Source organism: Drosophila willistoni, unplaced genomic scaffold (assembly GCF_018902025.1).
Source record: "Drosophila willistoni isolate 14030-0811.24 unplaced genomic scaffold, UCI_dwil_1.1 Seg531, whole genome shotgun sequence".
NCBI classification, from domain to species: domain Eukaryota; kingdom Metazoa; phylum Arthropoda; class Insecta; order Diptera; family Drosophilidae; genus Drosophila; species Drosophila willistoni.
Window position 1 is genome coordinate 2,930,333 of NW_025814459.1, and position 14,893 is coordinate 2,945,225.

The window sequence follows — 14,893 nt, forward strand, 5'->3', positions numbered from 1 at the left end:
TGCACGGTATTTTATATACTACTCTTGTCCATTGTATCAATCTTTCTTTTTGTCGTGTTGAAAATACTTCGTAATGTGTTGTTGGCCTTATGTGCTATCTGTATTTGTTCTGTGTCATAGCAATCATATGTGACGGATATAAAGCGTTTTGTAGCTTTGACACTTTGTTTTAACAACCTCCAAGCGGAGATTAGTGCGGTGGAGACTCAGTTCAGAAGCTTATCGTTTATAAATGAGTCTCCGAAACGTAAAATGACCAGTCCTTGAGGTATTTCTGAATCTGAAGATCCGCCAGCGTCTCTTATCGTCCCCAACCGGTCTCATGCACCATCCACTCCTAATGTACAGCGATTGATATCGTTCAAGAGCCCGGTGGTGAATGCGAGTAGTAAGGAATTACCGGTATCACCTGGGAATAGCCGACGTTGACGATACTACGCGCAGTACGTTCAAGTGGCCCCTACGACACCAGGACAAAGGCTGTTATACGCGAGCCCAAGCAAAAGTTGCCCACCTTCCACCCGACCGGCCGAGAGGTGCAGCGGTATAACGCACGGCACGAATCGCGTGGACAATCACACAATAGAAAAAACAGACAAACAAATAATACTATAGCTATCTATTAACTAAATGGGATAGGATAGATGTTTGAAGCATATTAATAGAAAACTCTGAGCCGATTACAGGGAATATAAGGTTGTAATCAGAGCAGAGGACCCTAAAAGGTTCATGCATGGCTTAGTTAGAAGAACAACGACTAAGGGATAAAGGTGTCAAAAGATGTCTACTCCGTCTACATGGTACCGACAGATTTACCTGAGCTAATAACTCAGGCGAGTCGATATCACCAATTAGGAGCTTGTGCATAAAAATAACACCAAGCATAATTTACGGTTAGTTAGGGAAGGAAGGGTAATCAAGAGAAGTCTACTAGAATACGAAGGCAAATTAACATTGCGATCCCAGCTTAAGCCACGAAGAGCAAATAGCAACAACTGCTTTTGAACGGATTCAAGTCTAATCTGGTGCGACTCATATTGAGGTGACCAAATGCAAGATCCATACTCTAAAATAGGACGGACAAGCGAAGTAAAAAGAACTTTAGTTGTATAGGGGTCATCAAATTCTTTTGACCATCTTTTAATGAAACCCAGGACACTCATGGCCTTTGCGACCGTGGTGGAAATATGGGTGAATGGGTAATTGCCCCGACGCATCGGACACTACAATAGGCATCGTTTTTAAGAGATCATTCCCAGGTAATACCGGTAATTCCTTACTAATAGCATTCACAACCGGGCTCTTAAACGATATCAATTGCTGAAGCCTTCACAACTAAAGAATTAAAAGGGCAAGAATGCACAAAAACAAAAACACGTATTACAGAGTCGCGGGTAGGCAAAAGACGAGAGCGCAAATCAAACAAGAATAGGAAAGAGCGGGAGAGCGCGTCAAATTGAACACATGCAACAACAATTTGTACGCAAGAGTTAAAACGGTAAAGACACAAAAGCAAAAGAGATAAACAAAGCAACAACACCTCTAATGCAAGTATTGTTGTAAGTTTTGATTTTATTTAAATTTAAACAAAAACACAAAAGCGACAGCAAGAATTCGCGAAATGAAAATAAAATTCGGATGCTGGAATTATTATTAATTAAGGCGATAATGAATTTAAAAGTTGTAGAAAAGTATTTAGTCGCGAAAAAAAATAAAGTTGATAAGCGCAAAAAAACACGTCCGTCCTCTGCAACGAGTGAACGTTTTTTTTATGAATGATCTCTTAAAAACAATGCCAATTGTAGTTTTCTTATTCTCGGGACATTTCGTCCTTAAAAATTAGTGGTTCTACCAATATCTTTCACATTATATGCCGAGAAGATTTTTGGATGAAGCGTATAATAGTGAAGGAATGAATATACTGTAAAAAGAAGAAAAATCGGCAAACGATTCGCCTGCCAACAACAACTAACACTATTTCTGTCACATCAGCAACTGCTAGTGTGTCGAGAAACTATTTTCGTTCCCTAAGCTGGGTTCCCAAAACGTTAGAGAACTGAAATCCAAACTTCCTAATCTCTATGTAGGTAGTCTTTCTTTTGATCATAACATTTAAGCTTTTACGGAGACGCGGATAAAACCTGACATTGCTGATGCATCGGTTTTTTCCACAAAATTTTGATTGATTTCTCTTGTAGGCGGTGGGTTTCTGATAGCTTTCTAATTTCTAATACCCAGGAGATTAAGTTTGTCGGTTAAAGTAAACATAATGGCCTTCTGGGCTTATCTTTATCTCAAGTCAATCCTGTCTTAAATTCTAATAGAAAATTGTTAGATCTTATTTTCCTATTGTGATGTTTCTAAGATCGAACCATTTGTTCTTATTAAAGACAAATTTCATCATCCTACATTAAATTTAAAAATCGGTCTGCCCTATTTATCACCATTACTTGGTTCAAATGAGTTACCTCTAACTAATTGCCTTCGTAAGACTGATTTTGAAGGCCTTAATGAAAACATTATTACTACCGTACAATTGTACAATTGTTTAGATATGAACTCAGCTGTGCGCTTCTTTGACGATTCCCCTAATAAACCTCCCTGGTTCTCTGGAAAGTTATCCAATTTGAAAAATGTGAAGACTCGATATTATAAGTATTAGAAAGCACTTTCTATCTTGCAACTCTTACACATTACATTTGTACTGCTACTCATCACTAATCACTACTCATTAAATTAGTCTCTTATCATCTTGCAAACAGCATACAAAAAAAGACAAAAGAGAAATGACCAATATATATCCGTGTGGGAATTTTAGAGGCCGCGAAAGCTACGATGTTTGGTCAAAAGTTGTTGAAGTGTTACCGTTCCACTAGGACAAGCTCAAGGTTTCCCACCCGAACACAATTACCAAATTCCAACTAGACAAGATAACTTTTTGGTCTTACTTAACCAAAATTAAGATTATCTCTATTGCCATTGAAATCGTCGAAAAGTAAAGAATTCGCGAGTAATGTGGCAAAAACACTTCCGAAGAATGATCTTGCCAAAAACCAACTAGCAACCTGATTATGTCACAAAAAAAAAACTGAAAACGTCATGAATACAATAGGATCAACTTACTACTACTTTGTCACACAAAAACATGCCATTCACTACCGACATGTGGACCGACCAGTTTACCCATAAAAGCTTTGTTTTCCTAAGTGTGCATTACTTTGGCGAATCTTTTTCTTTACAAACTTCGATTTTATGTGTAAAATAATACGAAAAAAAAACTGGAATTAACATCTTGCAACAAATTAGGGATATATTACTTGATTATAATTTGTAAAGTAATGTGAAGAATAGTGTTATTGTTACTGACAATGGAGCGAACTTGGTTGTCGCTTTGAAGAATTATAAAACGAACAGAGAATTCTTGCGACTGCCATAACTTGAACTTATTTTGTAGACGTAGTCGTACAACGCTCAGTACGAACAAGTGGCCCATATGACACCAGGCTCGGGCCTGTTACGAATGACCCTAAGTAAAGTTAATGTTACAACCTCTACCCACTCCGACCTAAGGGCATAGGCGTATTACATATATAAACAAAAATTAAACTAAAGAAATAGAAAATATTAAATGTAATAAGATAATAGGTTACTTATAAAAAGAAAACAGGATAGGTTAAAATAAAGATGATTACAACTAATTACGAGCGAGGAAGGACAAGATCGCAGTTTTCATACCCGGAAGCGATGTTTCGGAACCGATAACGTGCCAAAGTCTGTTGTAGTCACTACATAGTAACGAAAAGGTTCATGCAGAGAAAAGTTAGTTGTGCAAGTGGGAAGTATAAGCGGTGTGAAATTGCGGGTCCTTCTAGATGGAACAGAAATGTTAATTTGGCTCAACAGCTCGGAAGAGTCAATCTCACCATTCAAAAGTTTGTAAAGAAAAGTTACCCCAAGCATAATTCTACGATTAGTTAAAATAGGTAGGTTAATTAAATGGAATCGACTAGAATAAGATGGAAGTTGTACAGTTGGATCCCAGCGCAAATCACGAAAGGCAAAGAGTAAAAACTGTTTTTGTACAGATTCTAATTTGTTTTGATAAAATTCACAATGAGGAGACCAAACACAAGATCCATACTCTAATATGGGGCGGACTAAAGAAGTAAAAAGTATTTTGGTAGTACACCTAGACCCCGCTTTGCGTCGTTTCGTTTTGCGTTTTTTCGAAGTTGCGTCGCTGCTTTATTAGTACTAATTTTTACTGTGCGTTATATTCTCGTTGTTGCGTTGTTGTGAGTTCGAGTGTTTAGCTTTTTTTTCTAAATCAGCCATTGTGGCAACACCAATATCAACTTTTACCAACATTGCCTTTGAATTTTGGCAGTTTTACGTTTTTCAACATTGACATCTAGCTTACCCACTTCTGTTTATAATTGCGTCTTGCTATCAAAACTCGGGGACGGTTTAGTAGAAATGTTCGTGGAACAGTGTTTAACCTCCAAACAAATTTCAAAAGCGATGGGCTTGATTGACGAAGCAATGGAGAATTTTGATAAAAAACGATCCTGACAATGACAGAAGTTTTATCAACTGCTACCAAGAAATTTATTTAAATTTACAAAAAAAAGCTATTCACCAAACTCTGGACGAATTTTTGGTGAACGAAGCCACTAAAAACTCATAAAGATCAAATATTTTATTAGGTTATTTTGATTTAATAGAAGCAGTTTTTTTTTAATGAATGAATGGAATAACATTTTTGTTTTTAAATGTTTACTTTGTTCAATTTTTCTTTCTAGAAATTAGTATTTTCATAGCCCGGGAACCTATCTTTGATCTTTCCATGGTTGCCTATAGAAAATCTTAATTCACTTTGCGTCGTTTCACTTTGCGTCGTGTTTTTTTGGAACGTATCCCCAACGCAAAGCGAGGTCTAGGTGTATATGGATCCTTGAACTCCTTCGACCAGCGCTTTATAAAGCCAAGAACTTTCTTAGCACTACTAACAGTAGTCGATATATGCTGATTAGAACTAAGTTTGTGGTCGATTAAGATCCCCAAATCTTTTACAACCAAGGAAGTATTATTAATTCTTTCTAACGGGAAATTATTAAAAAAGTAACTCGTTAATTGGGGAGAACCTCTATAAAAAGACATAATTTTGCACTTAGAACAGTTTAGCGATAACAAGTAAGCCTTACACCACCCCTAAAAAGCATTCAGGTCAGCTAGGGTATGGCATGAAAGAGAGTCTATGATGCGATTAGCAATTTACATTATCGGCATACATAAGAACTCTGGAATTTAAAAGAACGGTTGGGAGATCATTAATAAAAATGGTGAATAGTAATGGGCCAAGGTGACTGCCCCGTGGGAATCCCGATTCAACACAAATGATCTTAGAAAGAGAGGACCTAAAAAGAACCCTCTGCCTCCTATTGCTTAGATATTGTGAAATCCAAGCAAGCAGAGCATCCGGAAAGCCAACTAAATTCAGCTTATGTAATAGTATGGCATGGTTTACCGAATCGAAAGCAATACTGAAATCTGTATATATAACATCAGTTTGCCTTAATTTTTAAAACATTGGATTACAAAGGATGTAAACTGTAAAAGGTTAGTTGTGGTAGACCTATATTCTTGATAAGCCCATGGTGGTATGGCAATAAATTGATTTACATAAATGTTGTATTTGAGACGTCATAATTTTCTTAAACAGTTTAGGTATCGCTGACAATTCAGAAATTCCTCTGTAATTAGTGACGTCGGATTTATTGCCACATTTGTGAAGAGGTAAAATAAACGAATCCATCCATATAGTTAGAAACTCGGACAGTGTAACCGACAACTCAAAAAGCTTAAGTAAAGGCGAGCACAATGACTCCGCACAGAACCTCAGGACACAAGCGGGAATACCGTCTGGGCCCGGTGAGTATATCGGCTTAATCGTTATTAGTTCCTTAGCTACCGAACTTTGCGTTATAATAGGATTAAGAATGCAGTTGGATTTCGTTATAGGATATGGATCTATCTGACTAGAGTTGTACTTAGTAGATATGTACGTATTCGAGAAGTTAGCAAATAAATTAGAAATAGATTGATCAGAAGAGGCCGAAACATTATTAAAAACTGCAAACGATGGAAGGGAGATAGAATTTTGCTTTGAGTTAACGAAACTATAGAACTCTTTAGGATTTTCGGAGAATTGCAACTTGCAACTTTGTAAGTAATTATTATAGCATTTAGAATTAGAAACAATAAAATTCGATTTAGCAAGCAAGTACAAGACAGATCCGATGATAGACCCGTGACTTTATATTTTTTGTAATACCTAGACTTAAGATTCTTCAGACAGCCCCCGCGTAAACCATGGTGATTTTTGCGTCACCACAGGAGACACTAGGGGTACACAGTCATTAAAGATCGAGTCAACAGTGGTATAAAATAAAGAAATGGCGGAATTCATATCCGTACAAGTGTATAAATTAGTCCAATCGGTATTAAGAAAGGCAATGTTTATTGCGACAAAGTCAGTCTTCCGAAAACATCGGGTGCGTACGGTAGGATCACACTCGGAGATGGGCTCGCGGCTGGAAAACTCAATAGATAATTATAAAGTTGGATGATAACTATCCTCTGGTAACACCATTGGACTAGTTCTAGATACTTCACAAAAACTAGGATCAGAAGTAAACATCAGATCCAGAAATCTGCCAGACGTATTAGAAATCGAATTCAGCTGGGCCAACGAAAGCTCAAGCAGACCATCAATAAAATCGTGACACCCAGAGGGCAGCAACGTTTTGCTACCAATAAGTGTTGACCAAGTCATAGTGGGCAGGTTAAAGTCCCCAAGGACAATTAATAAGTCTCTGTCAGAAAGTAGTTCAAGTATAAATTTAATAAATTTAATCTAAGTGTAGTAAATAGGTTGGCCATACCGATTGGGGCGGAATGTAAGAACAGGTAACAAAAATGGAAAAACGAGTAAAAGATACCTTAACGCATATATATTCGATAGTACTTGAGACAGGTATTCTTATCACACCCGAAGATAGGTCGGAATCTACAGCAACAAGAACTCCACCACCGGTACGATCAGTACGATCACGTCTAAAAATATTGAAATTAGAGGGTAAAACTCAGTAGAGACAATTAGGTTAAAATCAAAAGACAGACTATCTACAAAGAGTTTAGTAAGTTTAGTATTAAGGCCTCTGACATTCTGATAACCGACAGAGAAGGAAGTTGTTAGTTTTTTGATAGAGTAGAAGAAGGAATAGATAAAGGAGTGGGAATAGATGAGGAAGAAAGAGGAATAGATGGTGAAGGAATTCTTGTTTGGCCCCGTGTTTTCCTTTTTCTGGATGTAAACTCCTTCACAATTAAGCTTTTCGGCCAGAAGCTAGAACTGCAGATACAGTCAAAGAACTCAATTGGAACACTGATTTTAAAAGATGAAATTTCTCTAGAATATGAAAATTTGAACTTTTCTGTTGATAAATTGGAGACATTTAGCTTAGCCCGAATGTGGGCCATGACATCATCCGATGTAGCATCATCTCGAAACAAAAATGTGTTTTTTAGGTGGCACTCAAACCAATGGTTTCGGCATTGCAGGTATTGCATCAGCAACCGCATTAATTGTAGCATCAGTTGCAACAAGTGGCACTCCGGCACTACTATCGCTAGAATCCCTATCGGCAAAATCCATGGGTGTAGATTCTTGCCCAGACAAAGCGGACAAAGCGTCTGCGGAATTGGAGTTTGCATTGGTTGAGAAGGGGTCGAAACCGATATAGATGTGGAGACCGGCAAACACAAGGACAAATCAGAAGCGTTAAACTACTAAACTGAGACTCGACAGCTTTAAACTCTTGCGAGAGTTTAAGAAAACTGGCGGACAGACTCATCAGGTTATCCTTTGATTGCCGCATGAAAAGTTCCATCTTCCACGATCCGACATGACTCACATCCCCATTTGAGACCCTTTTTTTGATCTAAAAGATCCTTTACCCTGCATGTAAAGCCGGCGCACTTAACATATACTGTAGTTTTACACAACCAACAGTAAATAAAACTATTCAGGGGTGGGGCGGGCTGCAAACAATTTTTAACCAAACAGACAGGCATTATGAGTTAATAAAATGAATTAGTAACCAAACAAATAAAAATGAGAAATGTATTGGTATTAAAATATATAACTCACTCTGAGGTCCAGAAATAATAGGAAAGCGAGATATTGGGGGTGCACAGGGGTTAAAAGTTAAAGAGAGCACTATAGAGTCTAAATTACAGACACACAACAGACTGCAGTATGAGCGCAAACAACGGCGACGAGTGAAACGAAAACGAGAGAAAAAAAAAAAGGTTAAAGAGCGCGAGCGCGGGAGCTAGAAATCACAAAAACAAAAACACTGCAACAAGAACTCACAGAAATTGCAAGACAACGTTGCTTGTGATTTACAAGAAAGAAAAAAGGTGGGAAAGAGAGAAAAAAAAGAAAAAAAACCAACAAAGGTTTAAGGTTGTTAAAAATTATTAACACAAACACACAAAAACGAAAATTTAATATTATAATTATAATTTTCGATCGCGATGCAGATAAAACAAAATAAAAAATTATAAAATCAGTTAAAACGCGGGAGCTTAAAAACAAACACGTCCGTCTTCCTCGAGAGCGTTGATGTTTAAAATATATGTATGATGTTAATATACATATATTATAAGCATTCAGAACTTAACCATAAACTAAGCAAGTTGCTAAAGCAAGAGATAAAAAAACGCGTTGGAATTATATATTTATTTTGCTTGAAAGCATTTTTGAGATCAAGCAAGAAATTAAAACTTTACTTTTATCGAAAAAATATCAAAGAAGCTAACATCGGCTATGCCGAGGTTTATATACCCTTGCAGTCCTTGGTAATAATAATTTTACATGTTTGTTTTCTGCAACTCAATTCATCAATATACAAACTGTAAGATGCCAGTTATTTATGAATTATGTTAAATGTTTACACATATATCGATGTTAGTATTTCTAAGTATCGATTGTTGATATTTCTAAGTATCGATTGTTAGTAATAAGTTAGTATTTTAAGTATCGATTGTTAGTATTAAGGCGTCTATCGGTATGCGGCCTAAGGCCACACTGGAGAGTGTCTCCTTCTTCTTCCGGCAACGAGTCAACGAGACAGACGTCTAGCTGCGTATCTCAAAATTTAAATCTCTTGCCATCGATACTTTTAATTATATTTGTCAGAAAATAAATCAACGTTTACAAAACAAAAAAAATTGTACTCTCTATTTTACAATTTGTTCTTTTTTTTATCTCATTCCCAAAGCAAAGCAACGCACGCATACACATACAGTTTATGTAGCGTTGCGTCTGTGTGGGATCTGGGGTTTTATATCCAATATTATCACATATGTAAAATATGCTATGAAGCATACTCCAATTTTTATGAAAATGTTTCTTCTAGTTCTTCTAGAGCTATATGATATAGTGGTTCGATCCTGATGGTTTTCATACTTTATTTTTCCGGGGTAATAAAAAACACCGAAAAAAAATTTCAGCCCGATAGCTCTTAAGACGGCTGAGTAAAACGCATATGCACAGACGGACGGACGGACGGACGGACAGACGGACATGGCTATATCAACTCAGCTTCTCATGCTGATCAAGAATATATATACTTTATGGAGTCGGTAACGTCTCCTTCTGTGCGTTACAAACTGACCAATTTTATAATACCCTCTGCAAGGGTATAAAAAAATTCAAAATTATAGTTATATTCATAGTAAATAATTATATATGCATTCTTTCACTTTGGTCTCTTAAAAGTAATTAACGTTGGTATTTTTGAAGTATTAATTATGATTATTAGCAATACTTTTTCCTTTATTATTTAAGACTAAGTTGAGACGATTTGGCATAGAATTGACCAACGACTGTAGAACAGATGCGTCAATATGTGTGTTCTATAGCCAATTTAAGGTGTCCTACAGTCGCAAACTGTCTTTCATTTTTAAAAACGCGAGCCGAGAAATGCCCCCAATACTTTTTGCAAGTGTCTGGGCCATCTAAATTAAATTTTTTCGTCACTAAAGATGATGTTGTGCCGTTGGCAAATTCGAGCCTTAATATGCCGCTTCAGAAGCTTTGGTTTAAAGACCATTGAGGTATGTTTAACGAAACGATTTTCGTTTAGAATGAACGATTCTACTCCTCGTTATTTGAAGATCCAAGTGGGCCCTTATATGGCGTTTGCATCGTTCGTCAATGTTGGTCTTGCGTCCGCTGCGTCGGGTAGCACCATATTTCGAAGGGTTTTTCATCAACCTACCTATGCAGTTTCTATACCTGTTAAGTCTGGTTGCTATCTCAGAGATCTTGGAGCCGCTTTCATGCATGCGGAGGATAATTGCCTGCTCGTAATCGGACAAACTTGTACCACGAGGCATTTTAGCCTGACAACAATTTATATGTATTAAGGTTTTTTATTTATAAATTTTTATGAATGAAATACTTACCATTGAGATCTAAGCTCATTTTCAGAAATAAGTCTTTAACAGCAATACTTTACGAATGATCAGCTACAAGTGTTTTGCATATATAATTATTTACTACGCAGAGCCCGATGAACGAAATCATTTTGCAGTAACGGTACCACGAAAGAGATTAGAATGACAAAATTTCATAGTCATGGCAAGCACAAAGAATATCATGATAATTCTGCATTCGTTAAACTTCCAAAAACTAACTTATAAAAGTAAAACAAGACAAAAGAAATAATGCATATAAAATTAATGGTATGACATATAATCAGGTAGTATTTACAAAACAGCATTACGCAATGTTATCAAATAATTACAAACAAGTCGCAGGCAAAACTGCATGCGCTCTTTTTTTTTCTTATACCTGCGGCGACGTGTGTTTTAGGCGAGGTTTTCCTATGGCTAACGATTTTATTTCGCACTACTTCGCACATTGGGACTATATATGTACATCTGATAGGTAAATATTTAATCTACCCAGTGTGTTTAAGATTAAACATCATGTTCATCTGAAATGGCTTCACCAAATCAGATGCACCAAAGAAATATACAAAACGAAAACATAAAACAAAATAAGTCATAAAGATTCATTTAACAAAACAAAACATGCATCCACACTCTGTGAAAAACACTTAAAACACGGCGCGTTATCAAGTATCCAACACTGAGCATGAAATATAAACAATTTTCAATCCCCGAAAAACATGGGTAATTAGAATAAGTATTTTTAAGAACAATTGTTGCCTCCTAGAGTTTAAGAGTTTATTTAAATACACAGCACTTTGTTAAATAAAATTAGTTAATATTTTGAATTCACCGAATGAAGATTGCGTTTTTTAGTTGTGGGTTTGAAATTCCCTATTCAAAAACAAACACTAAAATTAAATGCGTTTATCAGACTTTAAATAAAACATGGAATGCCTCCACTACCATTGCGTCTACATACGGACAAATGCGACAAATACATTGATTGCATCGAATAGCCCGATCGTAAACGAAAATGCATCTCTGATTAATGTTTATAAGTAAGTTGAATATGTCGTAATGTTGAATAACAAATAATTTTTAGTTTGTCATAATATTTATGGAAAATGGATCTCCAAACGAAATTGAATGTAATGCTTCATGGACATTTTGAAAAAAAAAAAAACAAAGTTAAATTTTAATAGTTTTTATAAATTTGTACTCACTACATTATGACAGTTAAAACACTAAATGATACAATGGCTCTTATAATTTTTTATAGAAAGTACTTACATTGAAAATTCCGAATGTCTTCAAGCTAGCTGTTATCAATATAACTGGTAAATTATTTTCATCAAGAATGTTATCAACATAGTTCCCAACAAAATGATTTGGTATCAATTCGCCGTAGATAACCGGTATTTTGCTGTTTTTGTTTGCGGAACTGGATGCGCCACTCACTGTTACGTGGTATCCATTTGCAGAGATTGATGTAATTAATTGCACAAACGCGGTTTCGTTTTGGTTTATGTTTTTCCTAGTTGTATAACTTATCTCATTCAGAATTCTTTCTAAATTTGTATTAAATGGCGCAAAGTAAACAGGAATTGGTACGGATTGGAAAAGCATTGCCTGCTCCAAAATGGTAATATGTTCCTTTATTTCATTATTTAATATTGATACGTTAGAAGGCAACATAATAATTAGTCCACCGGATTTTTGACGGATTTTGTTGAAATCATTTAAAGAAATATCGAGTAATCTATAAAAAATATATAATTTTTAAAGATTGGTGTTATAAAAAATTGAGGATAAAAATAAATATGATAATATATTATTTTCGTAAATGTAAATGTGTATTAAATAGGGGAACAAAATTTTATATTTTCTAAAAGAAAATATTTTTAAATTTACACTTCCAGGTTGTTGCGATATAGTGCCGCAGAATATTTCAAAACAAAGGACAGAACAAAATTGTAATGATGTGATAAATAAATTGGTATTAGCTGTTGTCTGTTTTCATTAGATTTAAGGAAGAGTACTGCCAAATTTTCATTTGGCATTATAATAATAATAATAATTTGGTTTTATATATACACTGGCGGTCATGAAAACCGCACCACTTGAAAATTTCATGTTTTTTTTTGGAATCGTTCAGATAAAAATAAGAGAATACGGTTTCTTTATTAACAATAAGATAATTTACTAGGAAAAAGACGTTATGGAGTAAAATACTTATTTCTATACTATTGATATCCTTGATTTTTGTCCAAAACAATCCTTGGCCATAATATTTTTACATGTTCCAAACGCTTTTTCAGTATCATCAATTCATCAATGCACAGACAAAACATTCCTAATATCATTTCCATTTCTTTTTCTTCTTTTTCCTCATGCCGCATGCTGCGATTGGCACGCATACACGTATAGTTTATGTAGCGTTGCGTCTGTGTCTGTGCGTGTGCTCAGCTGCTCTGTGGATTTCAAGCAATGACGTAGTAGAGCCGATTTATATTGAATGTAACTTGTGTTATATCTGAATGAAATTTCGGTATCAGATGTTTTATATCTAAAACTATTATATTATTTCATGGGTATACTCAAATTTTTAAAAAAATGTTTTTTCTAGAGCTAGCTCAAATATCAATTTTCATCCCGATAGCTCTTAATATGGCGGCGTTAAGTTGATTTGAACAGACTGACGGACGGACGGATAGACGGACATGGCTATATCGACTCAGCTTCTCTTGCTGATCAAGAATGTACAGCTGCGAACAAAAAAATAGTAGTGACTTCACCCATTTTATAAATATCATAGAATGTTATGTTATTGGGGCAAGACTGAGACTTCTTGGTATGCAAATTTATTATTCGGTCTGTTATTAATTATATTATAAACAAAAAAAAACACTCCATTTTGATATTTCGAAAATAATCAAGATTTGGTGTCTATAGTTCCAAATTCAGGCGAGCAAAATAATAGTAGCACATATTTTAAAGAGCACAATATATCATAGTATAGAGTTTTATTCCAGGGAAATAGTTTTAAAATATAGACCAAATTAAGATCAACCTATTAATAATTAATGGCATATCCATTGTTCCCCAGTATGGCTGAGCAGCGACGCGGCATTGAATCTATCATTTTCTGAAACCTTTCTGGTGTTAAGGCCGTTCATGTACGCTCTATAGCAGTCTAAGGACCTCTTTTAGTGGTTGGCTTTGCAGCAACTACTCCCTTCTTAACGTCGCACTACAAATTTTCAATGGGGTACAGATCGGGCGACTGTGCGGGCCACTTCATTAAATCTACTCTAGCATTATCGATACGAGCTTTTGCCACTTTCCTTGTGTGTTTCTGGTTATTGTCTTGTTGAAATACCCAACAATGTGATATTTTCTCTTCGTCATGTGGTACCTTTACTTCCTGAATAATTTTAACGTACACATTATGCCTTCTAACAGCCTGACACCAACACACTTCATCTGCCATGTTTAATAGTCTTTGTGGTGTACTGTGGACTGTACTCCGTGTTTTTCTGTCGACGAATATACAGCCTAGATCCCCTCTGTACAAACATCACAATTTTGGACTCATCTGACCAAAGTATGTTGCGCCATTTCTCCACAGGTCAATTTATGTGGAATTTTAAGTGTTCAATCTGTTATTTTATGTTCTTCTGTGTGAGAAGCGGATTTTTCCGAGGGCTGCGAGCGTTCAAGTTAGTTTGAGGCAACTCTCACCGCACTGTCAAAACACTGGCCGGAACTTTTGGCTCTTCCTGCATCTTCACAGCCGATGCAAACGTGCGAAGCCTTGAGTCTCGTTCTATTCTTTTTTCTAATTCGGGCGAGATTTTAAGCTTTCGGCCACGTCTTTCTGATATTTTTTTAAATTTTAATGTATTTTGAACTGCTGTTGGGGAGCACTTACAAATTTCCCAGACTTTTATGTAAGTTTTGCCCTCATCCATAAGGTTTCTGATCTGAATCCTCTTCTCAAAAGGCATATGAGTACCGCGGCCCATTTAAGTCCGCAAATTTACATTTAACACATCAAATAGAGCAAAAAAAACCAATCTTCTAGCAATAGTTTAAGTTTCCTGCAAAGAAAGATCCTTCACTACTATTATTTTGCTCGCTCTAAATTTGGCAATTACGCTTAAAAATGAAGTAGCAAATAAGTTAAGTCTCCAAGTGAAGTTAAAATGTAATGGACAAGTGTTAGACATTGCTGATAACGGTACTTAAAGGTTTTACACAGATCGGAATATTATCTTGCAAGTTATAGTAATAAATATCGGCAAGTGTTTTGCGCTACTATTTTTTTGCTCGCAACTGTATATATATTATGGGGTCGGAAACGTCT

General features: G+C 35.8%; 1 protein-coding gene across 1 annotated transcript in view; it reads right to left on the bottom strand.

Moving 5' to 3' along the window:
* The window catches only part of LOC111519666 (nicalin-1), a 102,176-nt gene that overhangs the window by 43,031 nt on the left and 44,252 nt on the right, over positions 1 to 14,893 (bottom strand). Inside the window, exon 3 of the mRNA XM_023181480.2 lies at positions 11,818 to 12,286. Within this exon, the coding sequence (XP_023037248.2) occupies positions 11,818 to 12,286 (469 nt within the window). The remainder of the gene's footprint in view (positions 1 to 11,817; positions 12,287 to 14,893) is intronic.